The sequence below is a fragment of the Mya arenaria genome, chromosome 11, assembly GCF_026914265.1.
Source record: "Mya arenaria isolate MELC-2E11 chromosome 11, ASM2691426v1".
Classification (NCBI taxonomy): domain Eukaryota; kingdom Metazoa; phylum Mollusca; class Bivalvia; order Myida; family Myidae; genus Mya; species Mya arenaria.
Window position 1 is genome coordinate 32,156,211 of NC_069132.1, and position 27,131 is coordinate 32,183,341.

At 35.8% G+C, this 27,131-nt stretch overlaps 1 protein-coding gene across 3 annotated transcripts; it reads left to right on the top strand.

The window, feature by feature from the left end:
• The first annotated feature begins 818 nt into the window (after positions 1-818).
• LOC128209661 (tetratricopeptide repeat protein 7B-like) lies at positions 819-26,437 on the top strand. 3 transcript variants are annotated; one of them, XR_008257047.1, is made up of 22 exons: positions 819-1,041; positions 4,566-4,717; positions 5,065-5,227; positions 5,861-5,979; positions 6,570-6,691; positions 8,769-8,847; positions 9,195-9,325; positions 10,218-10,281; positions 10,808-10,945; positions 11,700-11,783; positions 12,155-12,259; positions 12,824-12,996; positions 13,463-13,535; positions 14,355-14,515; positions 14,868-14,984; positions 15,410-15,522; positions 17,418-17,564; positions 19,451-19,548; positions 20,470-20,574; positions 21,643-21,734; positions 22,372-23,530; positions 23,561-26,437. XR_008257047.1 is itself a non-coding variant. In XM_052913798.1 (21 exons), exons 1-21 carry the CDS (start codon positions 921-923, stop codon positions 22,502-22,504), a joined length of 2,490 nt encoding a protein of 829 aa, XP_052769758.1. In that variant the 5' UTR covers positions 819-920; the 3' UTR covers positions 22,505-26,437. The 3 variants fall into 3 exon arrangements, 1 of the variants encoding a protein (XP_052769758.1); XR_008257046.1 differs by having other exon boundaries at positions 22,372-24,790; positions 24,821-24,857; XM_052913798.1 differs by having other exon boundaries at positions 22,372-26,437.
• Positions 26,438-27,131: the final 694 nt, after the last annotated feature.

The window sequence follows — 27,131 nt, forward strand, 5'->3', positions numbered from 1 at the left end:
GACCGAAGTACTGTCTTTTGGAGCTAGGAATTCCTCGACTAAACCCTTTTACTGATAAATACATCGTGATTTTCCAATTGGTAAGAACTCCTAAATTCCAAGCCGACGGTCGGTTATATAAGTGGCACATTTTCCGAATCTACTATTCAATTATTTTAATGTATTACAATACGTTGTGAGTTTTATTTATGTATTAATGTTTTAATGTGTATTTAATGTTTTAAGGCTTAAACCGTTACTAACGGTTTAAGAAAAATGCATAAAACATCAATTTTGGAACGGAAATATGAAAATTTACGATCTAATCTTTTGTCAACAGTCTTTTATCACTGGTTTGCAGATCTTTACGCAAAAATTTGCTCTTTCCAAGACAAAAAATAAAAAAAGTTGTCAAAACGGCCAATCTGTGAGAGTGCAGCTTTAAGGCCCCACAAAAATCACCGTTCATCAACATTTTTGTGTTGTTGTTTTCATAATCACTTGAACCATCAAAACATTTAAACTTCAAACTTCATACATTTGATCACAATCACAATGCAATCTTTTGTTACACAACTATATCTTAAATGTTATTAAATTATGATCGTACTTCATTGCATCTTATTTTTTGGAGGGAAATAATTGAGACTTGAAGCCTTAAGATATCACATTGCGAACTTGTATGGAATACACGAACCGTATTTAACTATGTCACCAAATTGGCTCCTTTGAAATGAACACAGGCCAAAGGAAATAAATTAGTTGCGTGGAACCTTTTTGTTACGTTCTGTTTTTCTTTCGCTTAAAAGGCGAAACTTTTAGAGTGACTCCCCTTGACAGATGACAGTCGACCAGTTTTTTCGTGTTTTCTGTATTATTCTGAAAAACATTTATATTTTGTGAGCATTAAATCCACATTTTTAATATAATGTAAAACACAAATGGCGGCAATGGCAAAACCATCAAGACTTCAGTCTGAAATTGAAAAGTGCCGGGTCGAAGGGTTGTGGTCAAAAGCTTTAGAACTTGTCAAACAACTTTCTTCAAAAAGCACTGGAATAGGTTTGTGTAATTGTATCCAATTCATTAGCCAGGTTATAATTCCTCGTTTCTGATCATTTTACATCGGGGTTTGTCCAATATTTCCCTTTGAACTGTACTGGCTAAGGTCACAAATCCGAACACTTTTGAGTTTTTTTTACAATTGTCTTTGATACTTTTTGTTGTTGTCAGATTAAATTTCGTATGAAACATCTTGGGTCAATGTGAGAACATCTGTCAAAGTACAGATTCATGATCTTTTCAATTTTATGTTGAAAACCGTTCATTTAATAGACATTAAATCATCATTCAATTTATGCTATGGATGGCACAAATACCGAACACTTGAAAAGCAAAAATACATGGTCAAACAATTATAATTAATAAGGCCAAATAAAAAAAAACAGGTCCGTTTCAGGTTACCCGACCGACCCTATTTTTTCACGACCCTAACCTATTTTTCCCTGAAAAAATGTAATTTTGGTACGAAAAGCCTGTGTTACGAAATGTATACGAAAAATTGACAATATTAGAGTTGGATTTCTGATAGTTTTTACCGTAATTCACCTTAGAGTTCGAACACCTTAAAATAATTATTTTTTTCGCTGTCCGAATTCATAGAAAATAACCATTTTTACATTTTATCTACATGTATGTTAAACCTGCCTTTTTTCTTCATGTCTGCATTTTACCACTGATTATAAATTTATCCGTAGTTATCATTGGTTATAACGCCTATCAGACAACGCGAAAACTTTTCCTTCTTCACAGGACATTGCGACAGGTAAACACTGAAAGTTTACCTGTCGCACCAAATTTTTACCTGTCGCAATGTTACAAACAGTATTCAGTAACATCAGCCTAAATCAAGTTAAGCCTCTTTTTTAAATAAGTTTTGTAATTCCCCATTATAACAGGTTTAGATCTTTTTGGTTAGATTTGTCCTACAGTACTATAATGTAAAAAAAATCAATATTCGGATCTTATAAATGTCATAATTTTTTTCTTCCCTTGCCTCCCAAAAAAACTCATATCTGGTTCGTCTACCCATGGAACAGCTAGATCTTACTCTTTTAATTCATCTTTAAATTAAAGATACAATACGGTTATAAAATGTAACGAATTGTACTACAAGTCAAACTCAGACACAACATTTATGCAAAAAACGAAAGTAGAGTTCTTGTTATTGGTAATGTTAAACAGAGCGGAAAGAAAGTCAGCTCGGTATATTAATCATCATATTTAAATTAACACGATTGCCGGGAACCACTACATACGGAATTTTGTAATTTCCGAACATTTCCGTAAAATAAAAGTATTAGAGTACCAGCTGAAATTGGAACCTTACGCGTTTTATCGGCTTTTACGGAAACATGTCGAAACGGGGTTTACAAATAGTGAAACACGGATTAACACGCTGAATAATCATGATATAAAAATAACTCTGAACATTTATTTAGAAACTGAAAGTAAATTTTCTGAAAATTATACGGTGCTGACTTTAATTTTTCACCGGACATTGTGACCGACCAAAACAAAAGTTTCGTCGTTCAAAATTGAAATATACCGGACATGTCCGACTGTCCGACGAACATTCGCATTGTCTGGCCTATAAGTGTAAATCCTTCATCAAGTTGATTAAAATCCCATTCAACACCATTTTATACATGCATTGAAATGAATAAACACTTTCTATCGGCTTCAGATCAAACAGTCACATTGTGTGACGTCACATAACTCACAGTTATACCTACGAGGATCTCATGGAGGACATGGATATTTTGTTGCAGGATTAATGTGTCTGGGTTGTGTTTTCGATTGTAACTTAAGTATTGCATTTCTAACTTTAATTCATCACATTAAATAGTTACCTGTATCATTGAATGTGTTGACTTTTATTGTTCTATTGATGTTTCAGTGAGTATTACTGTACGTACGATTATTGCTTCATAAAGTCTATAATAAGTGTGGTACAAGTTTCAAAGTTTATTGGCGGATCGTTTAACAAACATGTCATGTCTGTGTTTTCTTAATCTCTTGATTGCCCTTGTTGTTTCTTTAATCCTCCATTAAATATATCACACTTCCTTTTCAACAGGCAATAAATCGTTTAGGATGGGTAGTAACTAATTAACTTGTCACAGTGATGTATACGGTTAGGTAATCTAGCCAGGCAAATACATTGAAAGGATAATGATCAATAATCTTTGTCTGTGAGACTTAGTAACTGTATAAGTTATTATCGATGTCCTTTGGGTGTCCGAAAATTAGGTAGTCACTACGCAAAATAAATAATTTTTGAAATTAATAATGGGTGTCCAAATTTTTAGAGTGTCCGAACTCTAAGGTGAATTATGTGTAGTTTGTACTTGTGTGGCAAGTATATTTCATTTCTTGAACTATATTTTCTTGTCAGATACAAATGTATCAGATACTGACTTTCTGATTGATATGTCAGACTTAAGTGTACAATTTTGGCAATAAAACCTGCATGTTACGTGTTCTTCAAACCTGAACCCTCAGGTGCTCTTGACAGCATTGAGGTTTCCTTGGCTGATGGCTTATATGGTAAATTTTGCTGTCCCACTTTCCATATAATTATTAACAGAAAGGTTAGCATACTACAGAGGGTGATTCAAAGCAAAAGGATGCATAAAGAAAAGTAAAACCATTCCTGGAAAGTCTTAAATAATAGCAGAGTGGTGTACCATAACTTAGTTGAAACAAATAATAGCAGAGTGGTGTACCATAACTTAGTTGAAACCCAACCATCATTGTCAAAGTATTTAACCAGACAAATAAAGAATGTTTCCTTTGAAGCATGGAACATGTTTAAAAACTGCTGATAAACCTGAAAATTGATGACTTTTATTTTTGTGACAGTCTGAATCAACAATTACTGAAATCAATATATCAAAAAAATAAATAAATCTGACCTACCTACCCTATTTTTTTTTGGTAGCGTTACCTGAAACACACCTATTTTTTATTTGGCCTATGTATGCTATATTGAATAAACACTAAGCTGCAAAGTTATTTATTGTTTCCGATGTTTTTCAAAACATGCGATTTAAATGTAAAGCGTGATTTCTATTAATAGATATATTCAATGTAGGTCAACATAACTGCAAGGCCTCAAAGAAGCACATACTCCATCTAACGTCATCTCCGATGTGCTACATTTTGATCTTTAAGCGTATAAACATTGAATGGCATTTTTAGAAAAAAATACTCAACATAACATTAACAAGGTCAAACAAGTGTGACCAAGGCAAGCCTCTGTATTGATCTAGATTATCGAATAATCAATCACGGTAAAAAAACGCGTGTTTTGATAGGTGTTCGGGATTTGCACCCTGTTTAGAAATGTAACGTCAACCAGTATAGGCCGAGCTCTAAACTTGTAAACCATTAATGATTAATGGCACCTTACGATCAAAAATAGATCTCATAATTTGTTCTGTTGTGCGTGTTCATTGACTTGGTTATTATAAGCTAACTATTTTTGCACACACTTTAATAATATGTCCTCATTCTTTTTACAGATTACTATGTACCTTTCATTCTTGGAGAGAGTAGCTTAGAGGCCTATTGTAAAGAAAACCCAGTCTCAGAACATGCTACAAGTGGGGGATCTACCGCTGCTCTTGATGAAGCTGAAAGACACCTCAAGATTTGTGTCAAAGAAAATGGCAAGGTCAGTCAATCCTTCCACTCCAACCTAAGTTTAAAGATGCTTGGTTGTTCAAGATTTAAATAGAAGTTATATTGAAATAAAAAAACAAGGTTCTCACTTACGTTTGTACTCATATTTGGTAACCCTTGGACTAGCTCATTTGGGAAACTTTACATGAAACAAAGGGTGGACTACGTTTTCTGCAATGGGCTTTTTAGACTCAGATTTACTTGTAAACTGTGGAAAAAGAAATTATTTTGTGCATAAAAAAAGGCCTGCACACAATTTTTTTTTCACATTTGCTGAGTGGAATTAGAAGACAGAGCAGTTTGTTCATACCAAATTCTTGTGATGTTGTCTGTTTTCAGTTGCAGTTTGAGGCCAATCTGCTGCTTGCGAAGGTTAATTTTTACCAGTGCCAGTACCAGTCGGCCCTCACTCTGTATGAGAATTCCAACCTTGACTCAGTCTCAGTGAAATCGTCCTCCCCAAGAATGCTTCATATCGTCGCAGAGGCATTTGCTCTAAAGGGTAATTTTAAATGAGATATTAATCGCTGATTATTTTTTTCACCTGCAAATCATGGCAGACAAATACAAAAGAATTATTTTGTCTGGCGGCATCCACATTGTCAACGTCACAATTCTTTTTCTGGGCAATTACTTTTGAATGACTTATTGTGGAGTGTTCAAACTTGGTATGCACATTAGTTTTGTCAGTAAATGACCCCTTATTGATTTTGGGGTCAGTAGGTCAAAGGGCAAGGTCATTATGGTGACATTTAGAAAAATGCAAAATACAATTCTCAGAATTCTAGGTCGATAATATGAATTTAGCACATCTGAATCCAAGACCTAACTAGGTTCCAAGACAATCTCATGTATTTTCAACTGAAGTTCAAGACATGAAATTAGTTAGAATAAAGAAACCAGCCATAAGAGTTCTTAATAAGGGTATTAAAATGTAAAAATCATTTATTGGGAGATTCAAGATAGTATTTTCTCAATTTGTTCACAATTTTTAACACAACAAAATTATAATTGTTAAAGTACAATGTAGCAAACATATCAAAGTTCTACCACAGCTTCACTATTGCAATGACAAAGGCATGATATCACTAGTTTACTGGAGTTTAAAAATTGGTATAATGGGTGTATTTCCCAGGCTTGTGCTTAGAGAAGTTGCCAGTGGGTTCTACCAGCAAGTTCAAGACCGCTGAGAGGGAGGAGAAAATCATTGCTTGCTTCGAGATGGCCGGGGACCTCAGCCTCTTGTATCTGCAGGTAAAATAAAGGGCAGTAGGAAAAGCTCTGGGGGCCATTTAATGAAGAGTCCTTGCAGTGTTTTGTTACCTAAAAGTAGGCGATTTTTATTCCCCCAAAGGTGGGCATATTTAAATTGCACTGTCTGTCCGTCCGGCCGTATGTCAGGCTCAATTTCTTTCCATTCTATGGACAGATTTTAAAATAACTTGCCATGTGTGTTTGAAATACCAAGAAGAAATGTCGCGTGCAAGATCAGTGCATGAGTGTAGGAGGTCATATCTGAGCTTCAACTTTTTCATGTACTGACCTTGTCCATAGGTCAATGTTACATTCCAGGGAATTCGTCACATACTGTGGTAGCTCTTGTTTCAGCAGTGTTTTAATTCTGTTTGAACTCTCTCGTAGATTCTTGATGAAACAGCCCTATATTTCATGTATTTCGTTTTTGTATTGGATGTACTTTATATATGTTGTTGGCTTAAACTCCTGCCTCTACTATTGTTTTTGTCAATATTTGAACCATCTGACACCAAAAAGGTCATAATTAATGATTACAACAGTAATTGGAAATAAACCATTTATTGCTACATTTAAAATCTATTCACAAGGAAAAGGAGAAGGCTGTTTCTTCTTGGGGTGGAGGATCACAGCAGGACGTTGATGGCTGCAATATGGGTGATATTCTGGAGACAGCTGTACAACAGTCACCAATATACTACATCAGACGAGGGTAGGTTAAAAATAAACTACATCAAATGAGGGTAAGTCACCAATATACAATGGTCAGTCAAAAGTAACTGACCCATACCTCATAACTTTATATATTAATATAATATACTACATTAGACGAGGGTAGTCACCAATATACAAGGGTCAGTCAAAAGTAACTGACCCATACCTCATAACTTTATATATTTATATAATATACTACATCAGACAAGGGTAGGTCACCAATATACTACATCAGATGAGGGTAGGTCACCAATAAACTTGATGAGACAAGGAAAGGTCACCAATATTTCACACCGGACGAGGGTAGGTCACCAATATACTACATGAGATGAGGGTACATGTAGGTCACCAATATGCTACATGAGATGAGGGTAGGTCACCAATATACTACATGAGATGAGGGTAGGTCACCAATATGCTACATGAGATGAGGGTAGGTCACCAATATACTACATGAGATGAGGGTAGTCACCAATATGCTACATCAGACAAGAGTAGGTCACCAATATACTACATCAGACAAGGGTAAGTCACCAATATACTACATGAGATGAGGGTAGTCACCAATATGCTACATCAGACAAGGGTAGGTCACATATATACTACATGAGATGAGGGTAGGTCACCAATATACTACATGAGATGAGGGTAGGTCACCAATATGCTACATCAGATGAGGGTAAGTCACCAATATGCTACATGAGATGAGGGTAGGTCACCAATATGCTACATGAGATGAGGGTAGGTCACCAATATACTGCATCAGACAAGGGTAAGTCACCAATATACTACATGAGATGAGGGTAGTCACCAATATGCTACATCAGACAAGGGTAGGTCACATATATACTACATGAGATGAGGGTAGGTCACCAATATACTACATGAGATGAGGGTAGTTCACCAATATGCTACATCAGATGAGGGTAAGTCACCAATATACTACATGAGATGAGGGTAAGTCACCAATATGCTACATGAGATGAGGGTAGGTCACCAATATGCTACATGAGATGAGGGTAGGTCACCAATATACTACATGAGATGAGGGTAGGTCACCAATATGCTACATCAGATGAGGGTAGGTCACCAATATACTACATGAGATGAGGGTAGGTCACATATATACTACATGAGATGAGGGTAGGTCACCAATATACTACATAAAATGAGGGTAGGTCACCAATAAACATGATGAGACAAGGGAAGGACACCAATATTTCACATCAGACAAGGGTAGGTCACCAATATACCACATCGGACGAGGGTAGGTCACCAATATACTACATGAGATGAGGGTAGGTCACTAATATAACACATCAGACAAGTGTAGGTCACCAATATTTCACATCAGACAAGGGTAGGTCACCAATATTTCACATTGGATGAGGGTAGGTCATCAATATACTACATCAGACAAGGGTAGGTCATCAATATACCACATCAGACAAGGGTAGGTCACCAATATTTCACATCAGACGAGGGTAGGTCACCAATATTTCACATCAGACAAGGGTAGGTCACCAATATTTCACATTGGACGAGGGTAGGTCACCAATATACCACATCGGACAAGGGTAGGTCACCAATATTTCACATCAGACAAGGGTAGGTCACCAATATATCACATCAGACGAGGGTAGGTCACCAATATTTCACATCAGACAAGGTAGGTCACCAATATTTCACATCAGACAAGGGTAGGTCACCAATATTTCACATCGGACAAGGGTAGGTCACCAATATTTCACATCAGACAAGGGTAGGTCACCAATATATCACATCGGACAATGGTAGGTCACCAATATTTCACAGCAGACAAGGGTAGGTCACCAATATTTCACTTCGGTCGCTGGTAGGTCACCAATATACTACATCAGATTATCTATATCAGATGAGGGTCGGTCACCGATATACGGTACCAATGATGTCTCACTGACAAAGGAATTTTGAGGAATTGATAGATTGTTTCATCAATGTTTATAGTGTTTGAAATTTGACCTTAGCCATTATTAGCTTCTTACACTTATTAAAAAATGTGAGAATATAAAAAATATATATGATATACTTTTCAGGGAACTGGACAAAGGAATAAAAAGATTTAGAGACCTTCTCACAGCTGTAGAGACCAGATACACCCAGCATCTTAGACTGGTTTGTGCTTTATAAAAGAAAATGAACACTATGGCATGACAGCCAATATATATGGCTCTTAACCCTTTGATGGTTAATGTTGGATAATTTTACGGTAAATTTAATTGGTTTGTAAGATGACATCTTAAACTTAAAATCAAATATTGAAAACTTTTTTATACATCAGCTTTTTGAATTAATATCTGATACCTGAAGATGTCTATGTTTTTAGTAATACAAAAACTCTACAGTGCTTATTTTGTGAGTTGCACTTAGTGTTATGGGCGAATGATATACATTGGATGTTTCATTTTGTGCTATGACAATCAGAAAATGTCATCTTGTTTTATTTTTGGTTTCTTCCCCAGACCCTGGCTCGCCAGTTAGCGGAAGTGTTATTGCGGGGCGTATGTGAAAGTTCCTACGTTCAAACGGTCTCCAAGAAACAAGCGCAAAATGACAGGAACAATCTTTCCCCAAGGAAATATGCCGCTGACAGGTGATTTTGGGATAAGGGCTTTTAGGCAAACTGATGATTGAAAGTTGATATAGTGGTTGAATGATTGTTTACATCTTACACTAGAGGTGCAGGGTTCAATCTCTTACTAGATTATTTCATCTGAAGTCTTATATATGCATAATAAAAATGAGTACTAGTTTCTTGCCGAGGATATAAGCATCTTTCATGTGTTTCCAATGTGGATAGAATAACTGACCTGAGGTTAGATTTTCCATCCTTGCAAGAAACACATGATTGAAATTTTTTTTGCGTGCCTTTAACTTTCAAATTTAATGTTAAAAACAAATCTTTTGAGCTTTTCACGAAAAAAGAAGTGTGCATAGTTTTTTGTTTGTTGTCATGACATGCAATTATTCGCAAACAAAATTAACATTGTAAGATTTCCTAGAACATCTTATTTTTTACAGAGTTTGAATAATTTTCTAATTCTGTTGTGTTCAAATAATTGATAATTTGATTTTGCTTTTTTTTTAATTTCATACTCCGGTAACTTAAATTGCATAATTAAATTATACATAAGATTTATTTGAAATTGGCATAGTGGTGCATGTGACCCATCATTCATTGGGGTCCAGGGGGTAAGAATGATTTTTTGTAAGCCCTAGTCATAGACAGAGAATGTTTGTCTGGTATGCAAAGTGTTTCCAGTATGCAACAAAATCTCATTTTAAGTTAGATGTAATCTGATATTAAAATTATTAGTAAGCAAAGTTTGATTGAATTTGCTATTATGCAAAGCTTTATTTAAGTATTTCCAATACTATGTAATCTGATATTTGATATTACGCAAAGTTTTAATAAAGTACACATTCTGCCCTGCCGAAATTAAAAATTCCTGTGTAACACAATTTAATATAAAGAACTATTTCAGGGTGTTCGTTCCAACTAATCAAACAGAAGAAGCCTTGTTGCTGCTGTTGATTGCTGAAGCTGTTGTAAGTTTGAACTAACAAGATGACTTTATCCTGAGATGCTACTTATCTAGTGTAATATTTAAAGTTTTTATCTAAAAGAAAAACAAAGTGCTGAAATGTTTTTTTACCTCTCTATTCTTTATAGATTAGTGATTAAAATGATGTCGCTCTAAATGATCATTTTCATTTTTTTAGGTCTCAATTAATGTTGTTTATGAAAATTAAATTGCAATGAAAAATTCATAATCAAATATTCTCTCAATTTCTCCCATTTTCTCCCACTAAATAGGCAATAAAGAAGGCAATTGAAAAATTAAATTGACATCTGTGAGGTCTTAAAGGTTTCTTCACTGTATTTAGTTTAATTATCTATTTCATCATAGATTGAAACCACATTGTTATCCAAGTAATGATGTATTGTAATGTTTTATCTTCCTAAAGTAGAGTTATTATTATTCTTAATATTATTATTACATTATACAAACTATATGGAAAATAAGCCACTGTTATAATGACTGATAACAAAATGTGAATATTTTCATTCTAGTCGACAAGGGAGGCAATTCTGAACCGCACTGTGGAACACTTGGAAGGAAGACTACACACGTTCCACAACGCCTCTGCGGTGTTTGACCTTCTTGCCATCGCCCTCGTAAAGAAGGCACACTTCCATAAGTTGGTTGATGTAAGAAGATTTTTGACTTATTTAAAAAAAAAAAGTTTTCATAGTATTATCATAGCTTTGGTGTTTCTTCCACCGGCAATCAAAAACTTGGATTTTGTCATTACTCAGTTGTCAAAATAAGACTGTTGGATGAACAAGTTGGAATTCTTGCCCTAATGCTTTGTATCAAAATTTTAACAAGCCCTGTTGTATTTAATATAGGAATTGAGCAAACCCTAAAAGCAGGTTTTGTGCTTATTTGGACATCTTCTAAATTGGAAACCCATCAAGATATTCATTTAGAATTTAGTACTTATGTTCACCATGACAATATGCACATCTGTAGCAGGTCCCATAGCTTTGGCTGTAATAATTGCCTGTCAAGAACCTGAACGAAATGGACGAGTGTCAGCGACTGCTTGCTATGGTCTTGTCTTGTATCTGATTTTTAATTGGTTTATATTTCAAATATGATTGACACACTTTTGTAAGCAGCTCAGACAGTAGTTTTGTCTCTTGGTCCTTTACAAAATAAAATGAGCATCCGTTACCAATAATTTGGCTTTCTTTTTTAATCACTCTTTTTGAACATGAAAAAACAGGTTCAAGTATTAGTATTCATGATTTTCTCTCCAATTTGGACTTATAATTCAACAATGAGGAATAATTGTTTTTGACCCATGTAAATCATCATTGTTCTTTTATTTTTGTATGGTGTGAAAGTAAAAACTCATTACTTAAAAATGCAACTTTGAAAATATCTCTCACTTTTCAGTCGTTTGAGCGAGCCATGAAGTTTTCTTTTGAAGAATATCATATTTGGCAGCAATTTGCCAATTCACTTATTTGTGACAGACAGGTTCGTATTTGATGAACAGTATTTTTCCTGTATGCTTGTACATAAACACATAAAGAATAAACCTTTATCTATTATAAATTGCCACTAGAAAAAATGAAATGACAGGCTAGATTTTCTTATATAGCTAGACTTAACATATTTCAGTGTGAGTGTCATCCTCTGTAAGTGATATTCCTGTAAAACTTATTTCTGCCATATTTGAGTATGGCATTGTCATCAACTAGTGCTATTCCTTTGAAATTATTTACGAATTATCTCAGTATAAGCATTTCCATCTGCTTGCTATTTTCCGGTGAAACTTAATTATTCCGTTTTTAAGCATGCCATTGGCTAGTGATATTTCTGTAAAACTTCTGTCTTCAATATTTCAGTATGAGAGGGGACTGCAAGTATTACGAGAGTGTCATAGACTGAGACCGAAGTTTATAATCCCTGTATTACAGGCAGCTAAAATCTGCTATGAACATCTGCATAAGGTGAAGATTCAGATTCATTATTAAGTTATGTGTAGATTTTTTTTAAGTCCCTTTCGTAGCATGACATACATATAGGGATTATGTTGTCTGGTGTTGACCTCTAACTAAAGTAGATTTTATCCAATTGATACTAAACATGGGTACAATGTTAAATGGCATTGACTCTCAAATATTCCATCAACAGCCTGATTGCACTTTCAACTCCAGAGTTAATGCCCTTGAATTTGTCAAAAATTGACCTAGATCACATTCCAAACAGTGGGTACTTCAAGCATGCAACATATTCAATTGCGCATATTATTGAAAATAGAATAAATGATGCAAACAGAAAAGATGTCAAAAAATCAACAATCAACCACAAAACTTGTTTATGTTATGTAACTACTTTTTGATATATACATATTAACTGAAAAGGTAATGTGTGTTCAAACTCTTTTAAATACTTTTTTATTAAAATTAGTCTCAATGAAAATGACTTCATTCCAATACATACATGTTATTATGTTGTTTGTATAATATTTTATGTGATAAAACTGATAGTAAGAAATATTGTCTTTAAAACAGTATGATGATGGTATAGAGTTTTCCCAACTTGCCATGGAGGCGGGAGAAGATCACCCGATGTCATCTCGTGCATATGTGGCTCTTGGCATCGGCTACTGTCTGAAAGCCGGCAATATGAAGCTTCAGGGAGAACGCCAATTACTCCATAACAAGGCACTTAAGGCTTTCCAGAAGTGAGGGAATTCATTTGTCATTTAGTTTAGTCTTATTGATTTTTAGCTTGATTGTGAAGAAAACTTAAAGCTAATACGAATCACTCTCCAGCCTGTTTCCTGGGCTGAAACCAGTACTGGTGTTCTTTATGAGCGGCCAAGAGCAGTTACTGCTGGTGGGACTCAAATCCACAATCTCTTGACCACTAGACAACTCTCACTCGCATATGTTATTAGAGTGTAAAAAGTTTAGTTTCTCCTTAACACAACAGTTTGGTATGGTACCATTTACTACTACTTTCATTAGATTCTATATGTATACCATGTTATTTTCTTCATGCTATGAAACCCAGTATTATTACTGGATAACTGATAACTACCATTGTCTTTTCTGGAGGGATTTAAAAAATCAGTTCCAGTAATAAATGTGTAATGCCTAAACATAAGTGATAAAAGTTTGACAAACATAACTTGTTTACCATTTCAGAGCCCATATTCTGGACCCCAACGACTACCTCTCTCTCTTCCACCTCGCATTACAGATGGGCATTCTCAGACAGGTACAGTTTTAGACCATTTTGGCTCATCTGTTTTTGTCATAGCCTTGGTGGTGCCATATGCATCATAGAGAAAAACATTTATCCTTGGTCCTTACTCAAAAACATTCAATATGTTGCCATAGACAATATGCAGATGCATAGCAAGGCCCAAAACTCTGATTTAATAATTGTTGAGTTATGCACCGTTTTTTTTACTGAAAAGCAACAGACAAGGACAAGGGTTTCCATTCACTCTGCGGTACTCTTGTTCTTAAATTAACAGGAACAGAACATAACTATTAACATGATGTCATTTTATAAAAGTATATTATAAGTACCGGGGTATATTAAAAGTTGTTGTCTTGTTGGGAGGTTAATGTTAGTATCCAAACAAACCAGCTTGCTAGGTATAGTAATCAGACTAAATGCTATTGGTAAGGTGGAACTAAATAACACACTTTAACTGGATAATTCTTTTTAATTGCTCTCCGATATGTGTGCTCAACACAATATTTAAATCAACATTATAAAATCAAGCATGCAAAGGGAATGGCCAATAGTTATGCCAACATCATTTACGGCCTTCTCCCGAAACATCACATTCTATACCAAGCAAAGGGGTTTTATAAGCAAAAAAACAATAAGAGTAATATCTTATATATGTGCCCTCCGTAAAAGGGTGCTCAGGCATTGATTTACTGCCAAGACAAAAAATGTGACTGTCTAATTTGACAATGAGGTGCAGTAAAGTTTTATGTACAGTATTCCATGTCAAGCATTCATAACATCAATGAATTGATTATTTTGTAAATTTTAATTTTAATTCCTTCTTCCTGTTAGATTGAGGAGGCTGTACGTTACACCAAGCTGGCCCTGAAGTACTATAGTGATCATGTACACTCGTTACATCTGCTGGTGCTGCTACTCACTGCACAAAAACAATACCAGGATGCCATGGAACTCTGTAATGCAGCACTTGAAGAATATCCTGACAATATCAGGTATATAACACATTTATTAGATGTTCATTAGTCAAGATGCAGTGTCAGTTGAGCTGTGCAAGAAAGGCTTTACCAGAACTCAAAAAGTGTTAAAATATTTACATGAAACCTGTACACATGTTACAAAAATGTATATGTGTAGTATGGCCTATATACATGTATCTGACAAACAATTGTGGACCTATGTGCCTAGACCAGCTTTGAAACATGCATTAGATAATCTTGTAGTGTTGTATAGTCTGCTTTGACATCAAACTCATTAACATTTTTTCATGGATGAATATACACAAAATACAAAATGATTGACCTTTGAAAATGGAATGTCATCATTAATTGTGGTTTCTGTTTTCAGTCTGCTGTTTACCAAGTGTAGAATAGAGGAGGTGCTTTATGGGCCTGAGAGAGCACTCAACACTTGCAAGAAAATGATGAAACTATGGAAACAATTACATGAAATACAGTCAGATGTGTATGTAACCTACACTTTAATTAGCTCATCTGCCATAGCCATTGGTTTTGTTTTTAGCAGCATCTGTGTCGTTGTGCAATAACTTTAACCTTGGCCTTCACTCTGAGAGCGTTCAAGATATTTTAATGAAACTTGGTACATATGTAGCCAGAGATAATATGCACATGGAAAGCAGGGTCCATAACTCTTCCTTTAATATTTGTCAAGTTATGTCCCTTATTTGAAAGGATTTCAAAGTATTCATATATCCAAACACTTATATTCAGTTTTGTTTAACAAATACCTCATAGTAATAGCAAATCATACGATTTGTAAAAATGTAGTAGAAAACTATGATAATTCCTACATACAAAATTGTAATATCAATAAACTGATGAAAGTATTTAACCCTTAATTCTATATGAATAAAAACTATATTTTCTCAGGTCGGACACAGTTAGCGTCAAACAAAAGCATTCACTCTCTACTATGGACCGTTCACAGTTTGACAGAAGAAGCCATGCCTTTCTTCAGTTGAACGAGGTGGCTGAGAGGGAAGGTAAGAAACAAGTGTCATCATAAGCGACCAATAGTTCAGATTGGCATGAAGTATATTTATAAAGAGTCGCATGGAATTGGAGACAAATACATAACATTTAAAAAAAAAAAAAACTCATCTTTATTTTTATTCTATTTTTTATATGTCATTTTAAGTTTAAACTTTGAACTGGGGCTTTAAGATATTGAGGTTCAGAGAGTAACATATTACTTATTTTTTATGTGTCCAATGTAGAAGTCTTGCAGGCTGCTTCAACATCTTAATGAAACCAGTGTGTACTTTGGTCATATTGCAACCAAAATTTAGATCATTGTCTTATGTTTTGCTACATGGCTTGCCCCTGTAGTTTTAAATGTATCATTTTTATGCAAAGCAGTTACTTTAGCTGTAAGAAAGTTGAAATAAAAAAGTGTACATCATCATACTGTTATTTCAAAAAGCACTTATTTCCTATTTCTAAAGTATATGCCATAACTTTGATATGGTTTACCGTCATTATGGCAGGTTTAGTGCGTGCAGAGTCCCTGGCAGTATCGAGGATAGAGCATGTATATGCCCTAATTTTGACATGGTTTACCGTCATTATGGCAGGTTTAGTGCGTGCAGAGTCCCTGGCAGTATCGAGGATAGAGCATGTATATGCCATAACTTTGATATGGTTTACCTTCATTATGGCAGGTTCAGTGCGTGCAGAGTCCCTGGCAGTATCGAGGATAGAGCATGTATATGCCATAACTTTGATATGGTTTACCTTCATTATGGCAGGTTCAGTGCGTGCAGAGTCCCTGGCAGTATCGAGGATAGAGCATGTATATGCCATAACTTTGATATGGTTTACCGTCATTATGGCAGGTTCAGTGCGTGCAGAGTCCCTGGCAGTATCGAGGATAGAGCATGTATATGCCATAACTTTGATATGGTTTACCGTCATTATGGCAGGTTCAGTGCGTGCAGAGTCCCTGGCAGTATCGAGGATAGAGCATGTTTATGCCATAACTTTGATATGGTTTACCGTCATTATGGCAGGTTCAGTGCGTGCAGAGTCCCTGGCAGTATCGAGGATAGAGCATGTATATGCCATAACTTTGACATGGTTTACCGTCATTATGGCAGGTTCAGTGCGTGCAGAGTCCCTGGCAGTATCGAGGATAGAGCATGTATATGCCATAACTTTGATATGGTTTACCGTCATATTGGCAGGTTTAGTGCGTGCAGAGTCCCTGGCAGTATCGAGGATAGAGCATGTATATGCCATAACTTTGACATGGTTTACCGTCATTATGGCAGGTTCAGTGCGTGCAGAGTCCCTGGCAGTATCGAGGATAGAGCATGTATATGCCATAACTTTGACATGGTTTACCGTCATTATGGCAGGTTCAGTGCGTGCAGAGTCCCTGGCAGTATCGAGGATAGAGCATGTATATGCCATAACTTTGACATGGTTAACCGTCATTATGGCAGGTTCAGTGCGTGCAGAGTCCCTGGCAGTATCGAGGATAGAGCATGTATATGCCATAACTTTGATATGGTTTACCGTCATTATGGCAGGTTCAGTGGGTGCAGAGTCCCTGGCAGTATCGAGGATAGAGCATGTATATGCTATAACTTTGACATGGTTTACCGTCATTATGGCAGGTTTAGTGCGTGCAGAGTCCCTGGCAGTATCGAGGATAGAGCATGTATATGCCATAACTTTGATATGGTTTACCGTCATTATGACAGGTTCAGTGCGTGCAGAGTCCCTGGCAGTATCGAGGATAGAGTATTTATATGCCAAACTTTGAATTGGTTTACCGTCATTATGGCAGGTTTAGTGCGTACAGAGTCCCTGGCAGTATCGAGGATAGAGCATGTATATGCCATAACTTTGATATGGTTTACCTTCATTATGGCAGGTTCAGTGCGTGCAGAGTCCCTAGCAGTATCGAGGATAGAGCAAACCCTGTCGGACCTCGCATCCTCCAGTCTCGGTAAGGAAGGGTCACAGTCTGCGTCTGAATCTCGCACGCTCAAACTCCAGGGACAGATCTGGATGCATCTCAGTAAGTTGGAGGTTATATCTCAGGGGGTGGTTAAAGATTTTGCAATTCTTTATATATTGACCTATACAGTTCATCTTATTAACATGAAAATCATATATGGCATGGGTATATTCCTTCTTTAGCAAGTATGCCTTGTTAATGGAAGTCCACAGCTGGCCTGGGTAGTCTGTTCATTTCATCTGTGCTGCATTGAAGTCTTTGTAACAGAAGTGATCTTATTAGGTATTATTACACACCTAAAAAAGTTATGGCTAATGCCTTCAATAGTTGTTCTCATGATTAAGTAACTACCAAAGTTGTTCCCAGGATTCAGTTAGTATGGAAGTTGGTCCCCTGTTTCAGTTAATACCAGAGTTTTCCCCATGATTCAGTTAATACCAAAGTTGTTCCCATGATTCAGTTAGTATGGAAGTTGGTCCCCTGTTTCAGTTAATACCGGAGATTTCCCCATGATTCAGTTACTACTAGGGATGCAAACGAATGGCAAAATAGATATTCGAATATTCGGTAATTCTTTCGATCGAATATTCGAATATTTTAGAATAAGAAGTAAACTGCTATTATTATCTAAAGTAATAGCCGGGTCATTCAAACCCTATTTTGTCGTAGCCGCGGCGGAATCTGATTTTCCCCAAATGAGCCTTTGAAATTCTCCATTTTCAGGAAGAAAAAAGCAATACATATAAACGGACAAACAACAAAATCGAATAATTTAATTCCGTTGCCTTTTGTAAACAATTTGAAATTAGATGGATTCTTAGTTAAAGAGTGTTTTGTGCCAATGGAGGGTCTTTCCGTAGGATGATCAGCCTCGTTCTGAGATCGACCTCTAAATTGACTAATTACAACTATGGAAAACCCAAACCAACTCGGGAACTAGTAAAATAGTAAAACGAAAACATAAGTGGATTGGCCTCATCTATTATACAACAATAGAGGAAATATATCCTCAAATCCATTTCAAAGCTAGAAAACTGTATCGAAAGATGGAAACAGTTTAAAGCACATATATGCAACAATATTATTGTAGCACAATATTACATTATTGTGGCATTCATATCATCACCTCGATTTGCGTTATGTTGCACAGCATAATTTGCAGCCAAGAATACACATTGGTGTTAAGCCGATCCCTAGCCAGTTATTGTAAAAGTAGGGGGACATTTTATAGCACCGATGATATGACCCTAAATTACACATGACGCGTGTCTAGACATCACATTCATACCTCTGGCATTAGGGGCCAATCGTTGTAAAAACAAGATAAACAAATTTTAAAAACAACATGAGTGATGAAGGCAAAATGTGTTTTATTCTCTTTATTGATTTGTTTTCGAATATTCGAATACCGATTTTGACATTCGAATACCAAACGTTTGATCGAATATTCGAATATTCAAATATTCGTTTGCATCCCTAGTTACTACCAAAGTTGTTCCCATGATTCAGATAATACCAAAGATGTTCCCATGATTGAATTCATACCAATTTTTCTAAAATTTAATTTGTTTTGCTTATGGTCTATTCTGTACTTGAGTGAAAACACAACAATTATTTATTATTTTTGTCACCAGAGAAGCATGTCAGATACATAGAGAATACTTTGGCTAGCAGTGGCATCGGTGTCACAATAATCTTTCCATTCAATTACTTTTGAATAACTTGCTGTAGAGTTCTCAAACTTGGTATGCACATTATGTGTCATGGTAAGTACATGGTCAGTTGGTCAAGATCATGGTGACCTTAACTCAAAAAAATCAGTGCCCCACATTGGTAATACATCAGATTAGCATAATTCTAGTTACAAGAAAAAAAAAACTGTCCTAGTTTTGAGTGTTAATTCCCACTGATCTTGTTTCATATTGATAAAATTGATCTTTCCGCAGGTGATCTCTACTTGTCCATGGACAAAGTGGCGGAAGCAGAGTCATGTGTTCAAGAGACGGCCTCCTTGTTTCCCCTCTCACATCAAATCTCGTACATGGTAGGTATTGTATGAGTCCACATGTTGGTAGGTAGTGTATGAGTCCACATGTTGGTAGGTAGTGTATGAGTCCACATGTTGGTAGGTAGTGTATGAGTCCACATGTTGGTAGGTAATGTATGAGTCCACATGTTGGTAGGTAGTGTATGAGTCCACATGTTGGTAGGTAGTGTATGAGTCCACATGTTGGTAGGTAGTGTATGAGTCCACATGTTGGTAGGTAGTGTATGAGTCCACATGTTGGTAGGTAGTGTTTGAGTCCACATGTTGGTAGGTAGTGTTTGAGTCCACATGTTGGTAGGTAGTGTTTGAGTCCACATGTTGGTAGGTAGTGTTTGAGTCCACATGTTGGTAGGTAGTGTATGAGTCCACAGTTGTGGAAATATATAGAGCTCTCTGACTTCCATCCTTCACATTTTAGTTATTGGTGTTATTTTAAGCTTTCTGTTGGTTTTTAGAATTTTACTAGTGAGATATAATTGATATTACCCCGGTACACTGTATTAATGCAGTGATATAACAATTTGGTATCAGTCACTGTTATGAAAGTTTGGCTTGCTTCGCTGTCCAAACATCAGTGCGCACACAGATGTGACATAATATCAATGCGTTCATTTCCGGAATGTGTTGATGTCATCAAGAGTGCGCTTTAACAGTCAAATACCAATGAACGTCACTTCAAATGAGTTCAAATTATAAAATAAACAAATATAATTGTATATAATTGTTTCAGTGGGATATCAATTTAATGTCATAAGAATGAAAAGAAAATATGAGGTTTGGTAATAAAGATAAAACATGATGTGTAAATGCCAGCACATGAATTGTCTTTCCAACACTACAAACTATAGAATATTATGTAATCTAGACTTGCATTTAATAAGTAATTTATAAAGTATGAAATTACTGTTCTGTTTTCAGAGAGGTAGAATACACGAACACAAGCATCAGTTTAAAGAGGCAAAGGAGCGGTTTGAGAGTGCAATATCCCTGAACCCTTACCACACTAAGAGTTTACAACACTTGGTAAACATATCCAGCTATATCACGCCACCAACATAATTGATGCAATGCCATTGGTCCAGGACCGGTCACCCGGTGACTCCATATTTTTCCATATTGTGTCACCAAATTTATATCGTTACAAAATGGTGTCTATTTTCCGATTCTGATGAATTTTTTGGTGAATAAATGGAACATTTAAACATGACATCAGGTTGTCGACATGATGTATATGTTACGGGGTTAGTCGGTGACCCGATATTGTATTTACGGGATGCTGGAATTCATATTCAGGCTCGAGTTTTGCTCTCGACAGATATGGTTTCCTTTGCCCTGTATATCAAATGTCGGATCACCTACTAATTCCGTAACGGACGATATTATTATTCTAACTTTTAACTATGGAAGACATAAAGCAATCATTATGCTCTTTGTCATTGTGTGTTTTCAATTTTTTCTTCACCTACAAGAGCTTAGTCTTAAGCTTAAGGTCAAAGACATATTTAGACATGTAACCTAGTGTGAGTACTGACAGGGTACTCCTGGCAGACACAGGGATTGCTTTGTACGATGGTGGTAGCAGTCACATTTTTGTTTCTTATCAATAACAGTTCAATGACATTGTTGTAGAGTCTTCAAACTTGGTATGCACACTGGTCATGACAAATAGATAACTCCTATTGATTTTGGGGCCAATAGGTCAAAAGTCAAGGTCAAAGTGACCTTTACTAGATAAAATATGGGTTTTCCTGATAGACAACACAGCGAACTCATGGAATTCTAGTTAAAATGATCTAGCACAAATGTGTATTGTGAATCTATAAATGTTTTGCACTAAGGGAGGCCAAGAGAATTTAGACAAACAAAAAGTAATGTCTAAAAACCACGAGTGGAGCATTAAAGTTTCTCAAAATCAATGTTGGTGGGGTAGTCAAGACATCGAGTCTAGGATGGTAACACCAAGTTTTCATCCAATAAATTCCATATGCGTTAGAAATCAGAAGGCAGAAAATGGATGATATGAGTGGACACCACTTATTTTAGAGCATGAATTTACATTACCTTTGTGTACATCTTAAATGATTGTTTCAGGGCATGGTGCTACATTATCTCGATAATAACAAGTTGGCAGAAAAGGTGCTTAGAGATGCTGTCAACACAGACCCCACCTCAGATATTTCCTGGTAAATGAATTATATATGAATATTTATGATATTTGATTTCGTCTATGCAATATAAATCGCAAATTGATTGTTTATGAACGATGTCGCCAATAATCTCCGTATTGATTTTCACTGTAATGCTGTATTCATTTATAATACGATATATTTTGATTTACTTAAATATTAGGCTTAATTTTGGTTAATTGTTTCATTTTGCATTAAGGACCGGTATCCAGTGACTCATCTGAAAACATTGTATCATATATTTATTTGTCCACATGGGTCATGGCCTTCAGGATATTCTGTATATAAATCATGAATCATATACATGCAATTCATTTTTATTTTATAATATTAAATTTGAAAAACTATTATGAGATTGGAATTTTTAATTGCGTCATCGATTATTAAACAAAATGATCGGTCTGATTTTTTATGATAATCCATCATAATTTTGGATCAGTTTCAATACTTGATATTGATTGTGGCTAATTGTCATTTTATGTATTATGAATGTCTGTCGCACCTTTTGGGCATAGGTTTAATTAAAAGTTACTGTAATTCCTAGTCACATTGAGGTAGTCTAGAGATATATTTTGAAATGTTTGCTATAATCCATGCATTTCTGTGTTTTGTCACATCCATAAATTTATTTCAGGCATTGTCTGGGTGTGGTGTTAGAAGCTCTCGGCCAATCACAGGCCTCTGTCAACTGTCAGGTGACTGCCCTTGACCTTGAGGGTTCCAGCCCCGTCGTCCCCTTCACTGTCATTCCAAGACTTATGCAATAGAGGCTCAACAAGATTTTTCTGTGGGATCAACTTCTGAAATTATTGAACAAAAAAACTATTTTCTAGAATCATTGAACAAAATGTTGTTTTTTTGCATGTCAAATTGCAAGGCTATATTTCTGAGATTCACCAAAATTTAGTATTGAATTGTTAGAAGATTATAAAAAATAATTAAATAACCAGTAAAACAAACTAATAAATTGTTTTTAAAAGAAATGTAGATGGATTTAACAGTCATGAAAAATGTTGCAATTAATTGCTCAGTGCATAATACTATTCATGATTAATCTGTTGGAGTCAATTAAACTTCTAACATTGTTCATTATTTTTACAATACAACATGATTACCTAACCATTTGTTTTCCTAGTCTGTGATACAGTGGTGTTGTATATTTTAAAATTTCATAATTTTGTCATTGTAATTTTCTTTGTTAATTGTGTTATATTTCCCATCGTAATCATTTTCACCTCATTTGTGTTTGGATAATATATAATTATACTTGTACCAAAGTGTAACTAGTTGGTGGTTTAAGTGCATTTTTATTAAACTGCTTAGTTCTTAATTAGCTGGGTTAAGTGTTAGTTGAAAACTGTTTTATATACATGTATTGTTAGCTTGTTTTTTTCTGAAGAAAAAAATGTTTAGGTATTGTGATAGTGTTGGTATTGTGTTGTTATTGTCATCCATGGCATCATTGTGCTAAAACTTTAAAAATGGCCATAACCCAAAATCAGTTTAAAGATATTCAAACTTTGTAAATACATGTTACAAGAGACAATATTCCAGTATGACGCAATACTCATAACTCTATCAATAGCTTTAATAGTTGACGAGTAAAGCTCCTTTTAAGCTCAGTGAATCAACAACAGACAAACCCTGCCATCCACGTGAAGTGCTCTTGATTTCATTTTTGTAATGATATACTGGTATCATGGGTTCTTTATGCTGTCATTCTGGTATCGTGCGTTCTCTACGCTGTCATACTGGTATCGTTGGTTCTCTATGCTGTCATACTGGTATCATGGGTTCTCTATGCTGTCATACTGGTATCATAGGTTCTCTATGCTGTCATACTGGTATCATGGGTTCTTTACGCTGTCATACTGGTATCATGGGTTCCCTATGATTACATACTGGTATCATGGGTTCTCTGTGCTGCCATACTGGTATCATTGGTTCTCCATGTTGACATACTGGTATCATGGGTTCTCTGTGCTGCCATACTGGTATCATGGGTTCTCTGTGCTGCCATACTGGTATCATGGGTTCTCCATGTTGACATACTGGTATCATGGGTTCTCTGTGCTGCCATACTGGTATCATGGGTTCTCCATGTTGACATATTGGTATCATGGGTTCTCTATGTTGACATACTGGTATCATGGGTTCTCTGTGACGTCACACTGGTATCATGGGTTCTCCATGTTGACATACTGGTATCATGGGTTCTCCATGTTGACATAGTGGTATCATGGGTTATCCATGTTGACATACTGGTATCATGGGTTCTCCATGTTGACATACTGGTATCATGGGTTCTCAATGTTGTCATACTGGTACCATGGGTTCTCCATGTTGACATACTGGTATCATGGGTTCTTCATGTTGACATACTGGTATCATGGGTCCTCCATATTGACAAACTGGTATCATGGGTTCTCTATGCTGTCATACTGGTATCATGGGTTCACTATGTTGACATACTGGTATCATGGGTTCTCCATGTTGTCATACTGGTATCATGGGTTCTCTATGCTGTCATACTGGTATCATGGGTTCACTATGTTGACATACTGGTATCATGGGTTCTCCATGTTGACATACTGGTATCATGGGTTCACTATGTTGACTGTTTTATATACATGTATTGTTAGCTTGTTTTTTTCTGAAGAAAAAAATGTTTAGGTATTGTGATAGTGTTGGTATTGTGTTGTTATTATCATCCATGGCATCATTGTGCTAAAACTTTAAAAATGGCCATAACCCAAAATCAGTTTAAAGATATTCAAACTTTGTAAATACATGTTACAAGAGACAATATTCCAGTATGACGCAATACTCATAACTCTATCAATAGCTTTAATAGTTGACGAGTAAAGCTCCTTTTAAGCTCAGTGAATCAACAACAGACAAACCCTGCCATCCACGTGAAGTGCTCTTGATTTCATTTTTGTAATGATATACTGGTATCATGGGTTCTTTATGCTGTCATTCTGGTATCGTGCGTTCTCTACGCTGTCATACTGGTATCGTTGGTTCTCTATGCTGTCATACTGGTATCATGGGTTCTCTATGCTGTCATACTGGTATCATAGGTTCTCTATGCTGTCATACTGGTATCATGGGTTCTTTACGCTGTCATACTGGTATCATGGGTTCCCTATGATTACATACTGGTATCATGGGTTCTCTGTGCTGCCATACTGGTATCATTGGTTCTCCATGTTGACATATTGGTATCATGGGTTCTCTATGTTGACATACTGGTATCATGGGTTCTCTGTGCTGCCATACTGGTATCATGGGTTCTCCATGTTGACATACTGGTATCATGGGTTCTCTGTGCTGCCATACTGGTATCATGGGTTCTCCATGTTGACATATTGGTATCATGGGTTCTCTATGTTGACATACTGGTATCATGGGTTCTCTGTGACGTCACACTGGTATCATGGGTTCTCCATGTTGACATACTGGTATCATGGGTTCTCCATGTTGACATAGTGGTATCATGGGTTATCCATGTTGACATACTGGTATCATGGGTTCTCCATGTTGACATACTGGTATCATGGGTTCTCAATGTTGTCATACTGGTACCATGGGTTCTCCATGTTGACATACTGGTATCATGGGTTCTTCATGTTGACATACTGGTATCATGGGTCCTCCATATTGACAAACTGGTATCATGGGTTCTCTATGCTGTCATACTGGTATCATGGGTTCACTATGTTGACATACTGGTATCATGGGTTCTCCATGTTGTCATACTGGTATCATGGGTTCTCTATGCTGTCATACTGGTATCATGGGTTCACTATGTTGACATACTGGTATCATGGGTTCTCCATGTTGACATACTGGTATCATGGGTTCACTATGTTGACATACTGGTATCATGGGTTCACTATGTTGACATACTGGTATCATGGGTTCTCTATGCTGTCATACTGGTATCATGGGTTCACTATGTTGACATACTGGTATCATGGGTTATCCATGTTGACATACTGGTACCATGGGTTCTCCATGTTGACATACTGGTATCATGGGTTCTTCATGTTGACATACTGGTATCATGGGTCCTCCGTGTTGACAAACTGGTATCATGGGTTCTCTGTGCTGTCATACTGGTATCATGGGTTCACTATGTTGACATACTGGTATCATGGGTTCTCTATGCTGTCATACTGGTATCATGGGTTCTTCATGTTGACATACTGGTATCATGGGTTCTCTATGCTGTCATACTGGTATCATGGGTTCACTATGTTGACATACTGGTATCATGGGTTCTCTGTGCTGTTTTTAAATCATTTCATTGTGATATTAAGTGCAATTTGTAAAAATGAAATCTCCATAAATAGTTTGTTGTTATATGTTTTATGTTATTTGTAAGCGGCATTAAACTCCTGAGGTAATTTTTTATTCAAATATAGTCAAATAGTTTATCATACTTATTTTCTTTGTAATAGTGTTAAGTATTCATTTCTCTGTATTAGTATTCAGCTTTTACATTGATTAATATTTGTTTGCATTTTGTGTGCAGGTGCATTAACCATTTCCAAACCTCACTGTAAGCATCTCCTACGGGGAGACCTCCCTTGACTTGCAGATAAGACCTCTGTGACCATGGACGAAAAATCTGGATTTCAGCTATTATTTTGTATTCATTTTTTTTATTAAATTTCCATTAAATAACTAAGTTGTTGAAATGAAAGAAGATACAAACTTTTTGAATGATGTCACATGTTTTGATCATTCTCACACAATTCAAGTGATGGCAGTGATCCTTTAGGAAAGGGAGGTAACCACTGTTTGGTGTTTGCAGTTGAACATGTATGATGTATTGTATAAAAATTTCAATAAATTCTTTTAAACCCTTTAAATTGATTATCAACATCTCAATGAAAAGGATTTAATGTAGATGAAAACAGATTTGTGGTGGTGTTCAATATGCATCTTAATCTATTTCTTTCACTTCAATCACTGTATAGGACCGCTATTTATACCAAACAATCCGATAAGCTACACCGTTCATAGTTGCAAACAAGCCAATATTGAATATGTAACCCCTTCCGATGATGTACATTTTAATTTGTACAATGAATGTTAACAATGTTTTGGTTGTAATATCTGGTCATAGGCTCAATAATTGTTTCATTTTCAGATTTTTCTGTGAAATGTTGTATAATTTCATAGTTTATAAATCATATACATGTATATTAAGAGATAAGTATGCACTTATAATGAAACAATTGATGCATATAAAAATTATAGTAAATTGCAGATTATTCAGAGTTTTTTTCTAAAAATATACTCAGCTTTTATTGTATTTTAGCCACTGATATTTTTCTGTTCTAATTGTTAAATTTATTGTACTTCAATTATTTTCACAATTCT